Source organism: Coniosporium apollinis, assembly GCF_000281105.1.
Source record: "Coniosporium apollinis CBS 100218 chromosome Unknown supercont1.23, whole genome shotgun sequence".
Taxonomy (NCBI): Eukaryota; Fungi; Ascomycota; class Dothideomycetes; genus Coniosporium; species Coniosporium apollinis.
The window spans coordinates 76,426-89,277 of record NW_006913285.1 but is presented as its reverse complement, the minus strand read 5'-3'; the positions used below and the strand labels follow the sequence as shown (position 1 = coordinate 89,277).

General features: G+C 53.8%; 5 protein-coding genes across 5 annotated transcripts; 2 read left to right on the top strand and 3 right to left on the bottom strand.

The window, feature by feature from the left end:
- Window positions 1-399: 399 nt before the first annotated feature.
- On the bottom strand, window positions 400-1,913 carry W97_05012 (uncharacterized protein; the record flags this gene model as incomplete). Its single annotated transcript, XM_007782900.1, has 6 exons — window positions 400-726; window positions 796-1,116; window positions 1,176-1,229; window positions 1,288-1,537; window positions 1,645-1,722; window positions 1,777-1,913. The coding sequence occupies 6 exons, from the start codon at window positions 1,911-1,913 to the stop codon at window positions 400-402; spliced, it is 1,167 nt and encodes a 388-aa protein (XP_007781090.1).
- Window positions 1,914-2,932: 1,019 nt separating this feature from the next.
- On the top strand, window positions 2,933-5,545 carry W97_05011 (uncharacterized protein; the record flags this gene model as incomplete). The annotated part of the gene is made up of 1 exon (XM_007782899.1): window positions 2,933-5,545. One exon carries the CDS (start codon window positions 2,933-2,935, stop codon window positions 5,543-5,545), a length of 2,613 nt encoding a protein of 870 aa, XP_007781089.1.
- Window positions 5,546-6,107: 562 nt separating this feature from the next.
- W97_05010 (STE protein kinase) lies at window positions 6,108-7,118 on the bottom strand (the record flags this gene model as incomplete). The annotated part of the gene is made up of 1 exon (XM_007782898.1): window positions 6,108-7,118. One exon carries the CDS (start codon window positions 7,116-7,118, stop codon window positions 6,108-6,110), a length of 1,011 nt encoding a protein of 336 aa, XP_007781088.1.
- A 747-nt stretch (window positions 7,119-7,865) lies between these two features.
- W97_05009 (uncharacterized protein) lies at window positions 7,866-9,185 on the top strand (the record flags this gene model as incomplete). Its single annotated transcript, XM_007782897.1, has 1 exon — window positions 7,866-9,185. One exon carries the CDS (start codon window positions 7,866-7,868, stop codon window positions 9,183-9,185), a length of 1,320 nt encoding a protein of 439 aa, XP_007781087.1.
- A 905-nt stretch (window positions 9,186-10,090) lies between these two features.
- W97_05008 (uncharacterized protein) lies at window positions 10,091-11,887 on the bottom strand (the record flags this gene model as incomplete). The annotated part of the gene is made up of 2 exons (XM_007782896.1): window positions 10,091-10,173; window positions 10,237-11,887. The coding sequence occupies 2 exons, from the start codon at window positions 11,885-11,887 to the stop codon at window positions 10,091-10,093; spliced, it is 1,734 nt and encodes a 577-aa protein (XP_007781086.1).
- Between the last annotated feature and the right edge of the window lie 965 nt (window positions 11,888-12,852).

Below are 12,852 nucleotides of genomic sequence, written 5' to 3'. Positions count from 1 at the left end.
CGATTTTGATGATATCATTCAATGCGGTTGTGAGCTGGCTGAAGAAGACGATGTTCAAGGTCGTACTGGTCACCTGATCTCACGTGATTGCGCTTGGCCAAAAGCCCGCTCTCTCCTTTATTTAAAATTACTAAAACACATTAGGTATTGCTTGCCACATTTCGTTCCACTTCCGCGTCGGGCGCAACGCTTGCGAGAAATCTGTGACCTCCAGTTGCAAAACGGTTGGAGTAGAAAGCTGCCTGTACGAACCCACTGGCCACAGCTGGTACGACAGGGGTTATCTGGGGTCGTGAGTGTGTGTTCCGCCTAGATATCACAGTAAGCTTTTCAGTGTCATTTCGTTGCATCGAGGTGAGCTTTGACGGACCGATGTTAGTTGTGCCAGTAAAGCTCTGGCTACCGTACAGAGCAGTTCCTCCACCGTAAACATCTCCATGATGGGTAATTGAGCGATTCCGGGCCACTGGCGTCGGACTTGACTCCTTTTCGCTCTTCTGTTACAATAACAAGATTAGCCAGGAATTCACTGACCAGGATTGGACTCACTTCTTCAGCATCTGCATCGCGCTTCGATGTGGCAGCTTCAATCCATCTCCGCAGCTCTCCAAGTACCCTGATGTATCCAAGACTGTCATCACTTCCGAACTTCGTCATGTCCATGTGGTTTGCGTGGATCGGGATGGCCTTGTAACCGTCCATTTCTGCGGACGAGGACGGCACTATCTGTAGTGGTGGATTCGCTGTAAGTGAGAAGGCCTCTCCGGTTCGAGGCATGACCGGGAGTCTACTTACCATACCCAGCACTGGTACCGGCAGCTCTTCGAAGCAGCAGCTGATGTTGAGCGGACGGCGTTCCTCAATGCGGCTTGCAAGCAGATTGTAGAATCGTCGCTGCAGTTCCGCAAGCTCGGGCGCTTCCTTTTCCAAACCCCGGACGATATCGGCATTGTCCTGTTTCATGTAGCCGAGGAGCGAGGCTAACATGCTACCCCATCCCGCCTGAGATGAGCCTTGGTGAGGTGTACCCATGAAAAGAACACCGTAACTGCTCTCAGCTATCTCTCTGATATGAGCGTTTTCCATGGTTCGGGCTTCCGCGGAGTGCAGTAACGCCTTTCCACAACGTTCGGTCAGCGGCGAGCTTTGAGAATCGGGCACGTAGGGGGTCTTACTGCTTTGCAGACAAGCCCTCCTAGGCTGTGTACGACGAATATGATCGGGCGCGTCTTGTCCGTTAACTCATGTCAGTCGCAGTATCCGTAGCTGGACGCTTATGGTACGCACCCGTGTGCCATGCGCTCGTAAGTTAGCAAGGTCTGTACAAAGACTGTCGGCATGCTGTTGCAAAGTGTTGGTTGATACCACGCGGAATGGGGTCTTGCGGATGACGTCCGCATCGTAGCCCCAGGTTGCGATGCGGGCGTTCTCAATGTCGGTCGGGAGAAGATCTTCTGGCCAGAAGCACCTGTGTTTTCCGCTCTTCCTCGTCCACGTGCTCTCGCGGTTACCCGTCAAGCCGTGAATGAAGATGATGCTGTATTTGGTTAGCGATAGGTGGAAGCAATAGCAGAACTTAATTTCAATGTGCTCTCCGGTCCGTTAACAATCAAGGCCAGTAACTATGTTATACGAACCACTCACTCTATTGCCGCGCCCTGAGGGTCGTGCAATATCTTAAGACCGTACTCGTCTTCTGTCGGGTCTCTTTCGGCTAAAGATCTAATGCTTGTTACTTGCAATCTTTTATTGTCAAACGACAGTACAGGGGTTCACCTCGATCGCAACGCTACTTCCAAAGGTTGATTCGGCCCGACTACGACCGGAAGGTTCCTCGGTGAGGGCAGTGCTTCAGCCTCCGCTGTTGCCTCCTCCACCTTATCTCTCCTTTTCTTGAAGGGGGAAGGGGCCATGCTGTGACACAGTAATCCCCTGGCACTACGAACTCAGCAAGATCCTCTGATATTGCTGACAATAAGCGAGACGGCCGGAAGTTCGATTGCGCAGTTCTTGGCGGGCGTGCGGCTGAGTTGTCGCGTTCAGTCAGCTGAGTCCAAGACGTGGGGGCCGAGTCGAAGCTGCATGAGGCTGAGAAGAACGACATCCTTCGTCCGGCAAACCACAAGACTATCTACAACCCTTACAACCGACTCCGAATCTTCATTTTCTACCGGAAGTAAGAGCGACGTACTGGAGAAAGTACTTGTGAATGGCTGAAAGGGGCTCTCGGAAGCGCACTTTTGCGGAAGCCAGCGGAGATACTGAGCCTTGTGGGACGGATCCTCGAGAATACGCCTTCGTAGAAAGCGCAATCCGCCATGACGGGGATGTTACGGCTGATGGGACGGCTGTATACGGCCAGCAGACTTTCTCTGGTACAACACACGTGGGTATGGTCGACTTCTTTCCTCTCAAATCATTTGTGCTGTCCTGATCACGAGGGTCTGGAATCCTCGGTCGCAGGCACGCGACACGACCTTGAAAAGGATCACGGATGTCAATGCCAAGGTATACCCATGTACTAGACAGGCTGCCAAAGGTTGCATCCAGTCACGCTCAGGATTGCTTATAGTTCCATTGCATCTTCTTGAGGAATCTGCTGACTCACTGCTTCTTAGGTCCGATCAACAATTACGGACGTGAGCTACCCCCACTACCGCTCAGCACTAGTAAGAAGGTTTAAAGATTGAGCTGACGGCCGTCCCACCCAGCGCCTGTAGGTGATGACCATAAGAGATGCATTCAGCTCTTGTACAACTCAGATTACCATTCGCACAAGGATCGAATACCACAGCGAGAGGATGGTACTTGCCAGTGGTTTCTGCAACATCCGAAGTACCAAAACTGGTCTCAAGCACAACAATCAAGCTTGCTGTGGTTGTCCGCAGATCCGGGCTGCGGAAAATCTGTTCTGGCAGCATACCTGATTGACATGCTCAACGAAACCCCCCGGACACAAGCATCAGCTGACATTGTCTGCTACTTCTTCTTCAAAGACGACAACGAAGAGCAGAAGAGTGCCATCAATGCTTTACGAGCTCTGCTTCATCAAATCTATGTTGCCGAGAGGCATCTTGTCAAACACGCCATGGCCGAGCATGACAAAAAGTCTGAAAGATTTGTGGAGGAGCTGGGAACGTTGTGGAACATCTTAATTGCGACGGCAAAGGATCGTCCTGCTGGTAACATCGTGTGCATCATTGACGCCCTAGACGAATGTGAATTTCGCAGCCGGCACCAGCTCATGGACTCATTTGTTCGCTTTCACTCCGCGGAAACCACTCAGAACAGAGGTCTTAAAATTTTGGTGACTGGCCGACCGTACCTCGAGATCGAACGAGGCTTTGCAACACTTCCAGCGATCAGATTGAAAGCCGAACTCGAGCTGAATACGATTGATCATGACATCGAACTTGTTGTTCGGAGCAAGATCCGTCGCATCGGCAGAAGCGGGAGTATGTCTGAGCAAATGCAATGTGAACTGGAGACAAATCTCTTGGCGTCGGCGGACCGGACATTCCTCTGGGTGTCACTCATTCTTGAGCTGCTCGAGCGCAGCCCGAGAGGCTCGAAACATGCACTGCAGAACCTGATTGATACTTTACCGGAAGGTCTGGATGCAGTGTACGAGAAGATTCTTACCAAAGCGGCTCCTGAGGGACCCGACAGAGACTATGTTACGAAGCTGCTTCATCTGATCCTTGGGGCTGCTAGGCCTCTCTCTCTAGAAGAGATGAACATCGCACTTGCAATCAGCCCCAAGCATAAGTCGGAAAGCGATCTTGCGGAAGACTTGGAGCCGCAACTAGATCAGGCTATAAGAGGCCTCTCTGGACTCTTTGTAAGGATCATTGACGATAGGATATATCTCGTTCATCAGACGGCGAAAGAATTTTTATTGAGCTCATCCGGATCTCAGGAGCAGGCTATGGGATGGAAACACTCCTTCGGACAACAAAACTCAGACCGCCTTTTAGCAGCAGCCTGCCTCCGGTATCTCACGTTGTCCGACTTTGAAAACTCGGGCCCACTGTGTATCAGCATAGGAGAATGGCCTTCAACCGCAGAAGAGAAGAAACGGCCGGATGAACTGTTGAACGAATATCTCTCTTGGCACAAGTTCTTGGACTATGCAGCGAGGAATTGGGCTAGTCATTTCCAAGCTACACAGCACGACAACGAGCTTACAAAACTTGCCCTAGTAAACTGTCGCACACAAACAAAAAGATTTGAGACCTGGTTCGGCATCTACTGGGGAGGGGGCCGAGGGGCTGTCCCCTGGCCCTGGCCCCCGCGTTGGACAGATCTGCATGTTGGGGCGTACCTCGGACTCGAGGCGGTGGTTGAGCTGCTGCTCAGGGAGGGGTTTGACGTCGAAATCTTTGACTGTAATGAACAAACCATGAAGCGCCTAAGGATGGGCTACAGGGTCCCAGTCAAGGCGGTACTTGATGCGGGCGCTAGTACTGAATTCATGAATGCCTGGGGACGGTCTACACTATCGGCAACTTCAAAGAACGGGCTCGAGGCGGTGGTCAAGCTATCACTGGATATGGGCGCTCATCTGAAACCCGAGAAAGAGGATGATCAGACTCCGCTGTGCGTCGCTGCAGCAGGTGGGCAACAGGCGGTTGTTGCGCTACTACTCCGAAGAGGGCCCGACGTGAACACCGCCAATATCTATAGTCGGACATTATTAATGGAAGCAATAGAGAGGGGGGACGAGGTACTGGTCCAGCTGCTGCTAGAGCTTAAGGACTCGTCTAATCGGACTCCGTTGTACGTCGCTACATTATATGGGCACCAGGCGGTCACTAAGCTACTACTTCAAAGAGGGGCCAATGTGAACACCGTCAATATCCATGGTCGGACACCATTAATGGAAGCAGCAAAGTGGGGGGACGAGGTGCCGGTCCAGCTGTTGCTTGAACATGGGGCTGACCCAAACCCAAGCGATGGATATGGTGACACTGCATTAACGGAGGCGGCTGAACACGGTCACGACGCGATAATCCGGATTTTGTTGGAATATGGCGCTAACCTGGAGGTCAAGAATATACATGGTCGGACGCCGCAGTTGCTGGCTGCGGAACTCGGACGTAAGGAAACGGTCAAGCTACTGCTTGCGTATGGGGCCGATCCAGATGCTGAAGATAACCATCTTATAACGCCGCTATCCTGTGCAGCGGCAGCGGGGCACGAGGAAGTGGCCAAACTGCTACTCGCGAAAGGGGCTCGCATAAACTCCTGTGATAGAGACATGCGGACGCCGCTTTCGTGGGCGGCGGAAAACGGGCGGAAGGGAATGGTCCAGCTACTGCTCGCGAAGAGCGCCGACCCGAACGCTAAAGATAGGGAGGATAAGACGCCGCTGATGCGGGCACAGGAGCCTGGTCGTTGGGGGCGACGAGACGAGGCGGTGGTAACACTACTGCAATCATGCAGCGAGGCGCAATCGACCAAGATTGGGGCTGAACCTAGTCGGATGGCCGAGTCGTGCACCAATAAGGCTGTAGTCGAGCTCCGAGTTGAAGGAAGGCTGTAATGCGGACAAGATGAGAATCTCCCACCTCCTCTGGTAGTCTAATCGCAAGGTCCGCGTCGCTCCAACTTTCATTTTCGGCGCCTTTTAATACCTACAACTCCAGCGCGGCGCTTAAGCTCTCCACCGAGTCTCAGAGTAACGCAGTATCGGCTACGCATCATATTTTCAATCTCAGCGGCATTCGGTTGTGCATTGGAATAAATCACTTCTTTCAGTCATGGTCACAATGTGTTAGTCTAGCTGCGGAAAGAGCACAAGAGGATGAATTTTCATTACACTGCTATTGAAGGGTCTAACCAAGGAAAACTCTGAGAGCATCACAGAGATCTGCACAGTTCGCCCTTTCCGTGGCATCCGCCAGCGCGTCCAGCGTCCGAAATCTTAGCCCGCGGGAAATACACAATACCCATATTCTCCAAAACGATCTCCGCCCGGCCAGCGCGCAGATCTACTTTACTTTTCCTTTGACGAGTTTCGCTGCAAGTACCTTCCATGCCTACGTGTGTTGAAGCCCTTAGACGGACCGACTCGGATGGCCAAACCAACCTGTCTACCTGCGCCACTAGGAGTTGTCCACAACCCTGCCTGAGCTGACCTCAACTCCGAGAAGGATACTCAGCTTCAGGCTGCTCATCCTGTCCTTCGGATGCCTCGCCAGCGCCTGCATCATCCAGGAGTTGAGGGTATTGGAGCATGCATGGTCGCCGAAAGTACCCGCGTACTCCTTCCCCTCAACCGCGCAGATCGGCGTCACTTCTCGGGGCAGGACATCACGGAAGTACCTTGGGTTGTCCCGGTCGATCTCCTTGGCATTCGAGTGCGCGTCCCGGAATTTGTTGACATCGGCGATGGGCGGGCGACCCAAAGCCAGCGAGTGCACGATGGCACCGACACTCCACACGTCTCCCGCGGGGGTTGCCACAGGCCGCTCCGGCGGCTGCCAATCCCTGCTGCCACCGGTGAAGGCATACGCCTTCTCGTCTTGGTCAGGCGTAAAATAGGCGGCGTGTCCGAAGTCCGCCAGCTTGATGGACGGGAACGGCCCGCCAGGGACGTACTTCTCCAGCAGCAGCACGTTGGCAGGCTTGATATCTCTGTGGACCAGAGGACGCCTGTCTGGGTCGGAAGTGCCGTCTCCAGAGTGCAAGAAGGCCAAGGCCTGGCTCAGCTGCAGGAATACATGCCTGATGAACGGCTCTGGTATGCACTCGTCATTTAGTTCGAACTCCCACTGCAAGGCTTGGAGGTCACCGCCTCTGCAATCCTCAAGTAGGATCGTCGCTTCTGAAGGGGAAGGTGCCTCGTTGAACACCCCGAAGTAGCTGACGATGTGATCGTTAGGCCGTATGTCCTTCAGAATTTCGGCTTCGCGGGGCAACTTACCGGGTGCGCTATGGCGTACCATCTTAGCGACGACCTTACGGCTCGACGTCTTGTGCCTGCACAAGACCGTCGTGCCTTCGCCGCCACTGCCGAGTACGCAAACCCTCTCATACTCCTCTTCGAAAGCGTTGGTTTTCGCGGTCGTGGGGGCCTTTGCAGGGACCGACTGACTTCGGGTGATTGGTGCCATTTCGATTCGGTTGGAAAGAGGTACGGTTTTGGAGAACAAAACTCTGGGAGAAAGCGTGCATGTTATATAGTTGTGGTCGCATTGTGATGTATACTCAGAGGGGTGAAATTGGTGGGATGAGTGAAAGTTGGCCAGGGATAATGGCTTTGTTCTCGCACAGTGTGTGCATACAAAGCCTTTGTCGGCATTGTATACCGAGAATGTGAGAACGGCGGGCCTCATTGACAACGCGCAGTTCTCAGTGTCGCTGTCATGGTCCGCTTATGCTGAGTGCAAGCACGAAGGCTCGCAGAGGTGGCAATCTTCACCACCATCGTGCAAGACTATGCAAGTACTGATCCGGTGAGGGCACGTAAGAGGATTGAGAAATGTGCGAGCCTATGAACAGGATTCTGAAAAGGTCGCCGCGTATCTTCCTAAGAAATGTGTTGCTAGAGTGTATGAGCTAAGAAAAGGAAGAAACTTCGCATGGAAATGAAAGACTGAGAGTGCTTGAGGATTGAGATGGCAGGTACATGTAATATAGTGCTGTGATATACATGTGTCTTACATTGTTCTAAAGCAAGGTGCAACTGTCTCAGTCGACTCTCTTTGATGAGAGAGGTGTAAGACATGAGTTGCCGTCGCAAGCTGTTTGTCGGATCCTGATCCGCGTCGCGCTGGGAGCACGGAGTCACGTGCATGTGCGAGTCAGGTCTCAGATATTCTTACACCCATCATCATGCTCATCCGTCCATCATACCAACCATGCCGCCCACAACATCCACCATACCCGTCCTCCCTCTCCTCCGCAGCTTCGCCAAAAGGCCGTCCCGCTATCGTCCATCTACCGCCTTCCGCCCTTCCCGTCCGCTAACCACAACACCCACCACCCACCACCCGCACCCTGGCTCGCGCTCCCTCCCCTCCGAGGCCGATAACAACAACGATTCCTCAATAAAATGGTTCGAGCAAGACCTCCACTCGCCCCAGTCCCCACGCCGCCCCCTCTCCGCGCCCCCCGACACAGCCGAAGCGGCGAAACTCGCCGCCGAGATCCGCGCCTTGGGCGCCGAGACGGGGGACACGCTCTCCTCGGCTTCGCGGCTGGCGGATGAAGCGTTGTTGGGGCCACTGAAGGGGGAAGAGCGCGAACGGGTAGCGAGGGCGCTGAAGGAACGGCGGGAGAGGGCTAGAGAGCTGAGGGTTGGGAGGGTCAGGGGCGTGGGGAGACGGGAGGGGGGCGCGGTCAGGAAGTTTGAGGAGGCGGTTAGAGATGCTGCGTTTGCGTTGCCGGAGGCAGGGACATTGTCTGGGGCTGTCGGGGCTGGAGAAGAGGCGGAAGCGACGGTGCCGATGCCTGTGAGGAAGCAGCTTTGGAGATGCTATGCCAGGGCCAAGAGGCGATATCCCGAGGCTTTTCTTGAGGCGCTGCCGGAGAAACTGTGGTCACTGCTTTGGACGACGCAGACGGCCGCCGGACCGGAGAATCCGCTCGCGTTGGCGCACGCGAAGGTGCTGGTTGATGATATGCAGTCTGTTGGACGGGAACTGACGACGGCGCAGTGGCTGTTGGCACTGGAAGGAGAGTTTATTACGGGCGATGAGGGCGCACAGGAGGGTGCGCTGAGGAAATGGGAAGAGCAATACGCGGCGCAACGATCACGGCGTGACGGGAATACCGATGAGGCCGCTGGAAGCGACAGCGGTACGACCGGAGAATCAGGAGAGAGCAGTGGAAGAGCAGAGTTCTTGCAGCTTGGTCTGCGAATGCACGCGCTGCTGGGAGACGTAGGACGAGCCGAAGAGATCATGGATGAGCTTTGGAAGATGCAGCCGGACAGAGACCCGAGGGGCAGGATGCCTGTGTTACGGGCGTGGTTGAGGGTGGGCGGGGAGGAGGGCCGGAGGAAGGCCTGGGAGCTGTACGGGTTGATGAGAACAGAGTTAGAGGAGAGAGGAGAGATGGGCGAAAACGAGTTTGACACGTTCTTCGTGGCATTTGGGGAGGCGGGGGCCAAGGAGGAGGCAATGGAGATACTGGAAGATATGGAGGATGAGTGGAAGGGGAAGTGGGAGATAGTGTGAGGCAACTGTACGTCGGTCTGAGCTCAAGATTCCAGCTGTAATAGCGACGATAGACCCATGCGTCTACTAAACTTTGCTCACTCTAAATCGAAGGGCGTAGTGCCCGGCGTAGTGCCCGGCGTCATTGTAGCTGGGTAAGCGACTGGTCATACGGCAGCGCTCATAACGATAGCAATAGCCTGACTGTCTTCTTCATAACAAAGTCATCAGGCACTTCCATCTTTGTGAAAGCGCTGAACATGTCCTTCTCACTATCCCAGGTAATTATGACCTCTATTTGTATCGCGTGAGTTGTCTCAATGGCTGGTTTGTGAGAAGAGAGCAGAGAGTGGCACCGAGAACAAACGCTAGTCGAATATCTCAATGCCTGTCATAAACTCTCCCACGCCATCCAGATCATCACGAGCCCAAGCCTGAGTAGAGAAGTACAGGGGACGACGCGATGAAGATCGCCAGTGGCTGTCCCGCACCGAGCAATGCTACCTAACTAAATTCACCACCATTGAGACACGTGGTTTTCAAGACACTTCGACAATGTAACACAGCCGTTAATCATCATCGAACCTATTTTTTTCGTAGTACGGATTTTGGCAGCTTTGCTCTATCATTTGACTGCTTCAAACCATAGACTTCGAAATGGGCGCAGTACGTAGTTTGTGTTTAGACATTGAAAGGGGGGGGGGGGGGGGTGTTGCTGAGGTTCGCTCCAGACGGGCCTACGTTTTGCAAGCGACAGTAACAGTAGATACTTTCTGCAACAGCCCAACACTGAATATTACCAGCATGAGTGTAAAGCTCTGAGGAGGTCCGTTAGTGCGTTATCACCCTAGCTCCGGGGCTTCTCCACCAGCAACCTAGCTACAATTTGTCGTCAGGGACTCTGGACATATACAAACCCAAAGCATTTAAACCAAGCAAAAGTCTTGTAGCACTCTCGCCCCATCTCTTACACCCTGCATAGCCTCGCCGTTCATAATTCCATGTACGTCTGTCACGTAAGTAAGCACAACTTGCAAGACTCGGACGTTGCAAACGGTTTGGGAGTACTCACAGCATTCTCCCACAAGCAACAACTCATTCTTCATCCCGCCCTCACGGAGTACAAACGGTGCCTTGCCCCCAAGCAGCACAACCACTAGATCTCCGACCCGCACGTCATGAAGCCCACGGCCCATGTATCCCGTCCGCGTGCCGAAGAACCTGCGCCCCGCGGTTCCGAAAGTCCTTCCTCCAGTATCCTCTTCGGTAACGCCGTTGCCAGTCCGGCGCACGGCCTTGTCAAAGAAGAGCTCCGAGCCGTCGCCTTTGCGGGGGTTGTTCTTGTCGTAAAGGCCTAGATGGAGCGTGCTAAGGAACGCCTCGCGCTGCTCTTCGACATCGCCGTACGGGTTGGTGGGATGGATGTAGCCGGACCAGGCGGACCAGTCTTCGCTGACTTGCGGCCAGCGGGTTGTTTGAAGGTCAGGTGATACGAATGCTATCGAATCGATAGCGATGCCGCGGACTTGCATCACCTGGTCACTCTGTAGGTATTGGATCTGTGGCTTTTCGTCGCCGCTGGCTTTGCAGGGCCCACTGCAGAGCGGGAAGGCTTGGTAATCTTCCTCAAACCGTACGCACCACTGTGGAACCCATGACGGACGAGCGGCGTGAGCATAATTCCCTGATTCTTGGCCAGGCCTGGATGAAGTGACCAAATCCGATGGCCCGTGAGGTGCATGCTCCTGTTCTGCAGTCGGACTGGTCTCGCAGCACGCACTAAGCACATCCAGATTCCCGTCCAGATTGATCAGCCGCTTGACAACGTTCTTATACACGGCTTCTACAGCCTCGTTGTAGTCCGCCGTCAGTATTTCCTGATCAACCAACCCCAGCACACCGTAGACGTGATCGTGAGGCTCGGTTGCAGAGCGCTGACGGCTAAGAATTAGATAATTCAAGAGCCTAGACTGCTCGCCCCGTTGCCGCCGGTGGATTATTTCGACAAGGAGCTTGGGAAGCGTGGTGCGGCTCAGCAGCGCCTTACGTGCGGAATGCGAACATAAATTGAACTTTTTGAAATTGTCGGGGTCGAGGAGCATCTGCACATTTTCCCACTCGCAGGTGCAGTTGCCGCAAAAGATTTTGGTGGGATGGGACAAAAGTATCTCTTGGAGTACCCATACGCGGCTCCAGTAAGGGCGGCGGAAGAGGATCTGCAGGGCGACCCAGGACTGTTCCAGAGACGCGTTTCTGGATGGGTTCTCAAAAAGGTCTTGAAGCCCGGCGCTAGTCACAGATGATAAGAGGTCCATCGCTAAATGGCTGCCATCTCCTTCTTCGCCTAGCCAGACAAGAGTCTTCTCGGCGCCCCTATAGATATCGCCCATGATCTTGATCTGGGAGCTGCGTTCATCTTTGTCCATCTGGTTAATACATAGAGCGTCGACCCATAAGTACTCTCCTGGGATTGCATCTCGTAAATGGTGAAGAGCAGTGAAGAGGTTCGGCCTCACATCCACTCGACAACCGTCCACGAAGAGACTACGTGTCGGTTCTAGCTCCCCCCAAACATATGACAACGCATGATATCGGGGTCGATCGTCAAGGCTTAGATGGACGATGTCACATCGAGCTTCGGGATCCTCGAGCTCCGCAGGAGGGAAGGAAAGAACGCGGATTTCCCTCTTGCTTGGATCCAGTGCACGGTATTTGTAGGCCATAGCGGGGGATAAGATAGATTGGGAGAACGTGAATCTCCGGCTCTCCAGGCGACTAACAGTTGATATAAGTTAGACGAGCTCGTAGCTGGTCGTCAGCATACGACAAGCCCGCATCAACTGCGAATGCATGAGTTCTCGACGCACTCTGCCAGCACCTCGCACTGATAACTGCGTCGTTCCAACTCACAAGCTAAATCTCACCGCATACGACCAGCGATGCGGCCAACTACAGACGATTGCAGCTTCAAGGCCCTGTAGGTAGGGAGGTAGGTAGGTAGGTAAGCAGGCTCGACGACGTTGCCGCAACCAAGCTTCGCGGCAAAACGAAACTCCAGCACCGATTCCTGGTCAACACCTCAACCCTTACAAAGCCATCGCAGTGTTCAGAGTAGGATGGTACGCAAGGTTTTTGGGGTCCTGTCCCTTGCACCGCAATCTCGATCCAGACTCTGGACAGCATAACGCAGATCACGCTTGGCATTGCTGCGAGACTGCGAAACCCCGCAGGGAAGAAGTTTTTGATGTCTTAGTTGCCGAAGCTGATGCGCAGTTCGCGGTTGCAGGCGCATCGCTCTGGTTCTTCCGAATGTCAGCCTACAATTCGACACCGCGCTGCTTCCGCGTCTTGTCGAGAACTGGACGGAGTTGACTCTGCGGGCGGTTGAGGATGCCGTCAACAGAACTGGACGTATTGCGGAGCCGATTCAGATGACATAGAATAATGTGGACGTTGTTGAAGTGCTTGAAGAGGGATGGGGGCGATAGTAGTCTTGTGATAGCAGTATCTCATATCCAGGCCATCATTTGGGAAGAGGAAAACAAGCAGCAAATAGAGAGCCTAGTTAAGGCGTAGCCAAAGAGCGCTACTCTCTCTAGGTCTGTACTGCTCATGATTCACCGCTCTGCCTGCGAGCTACGACTGCCTCGGATGACGACCTCGATGCTCTATTTCTAACATGATGAAT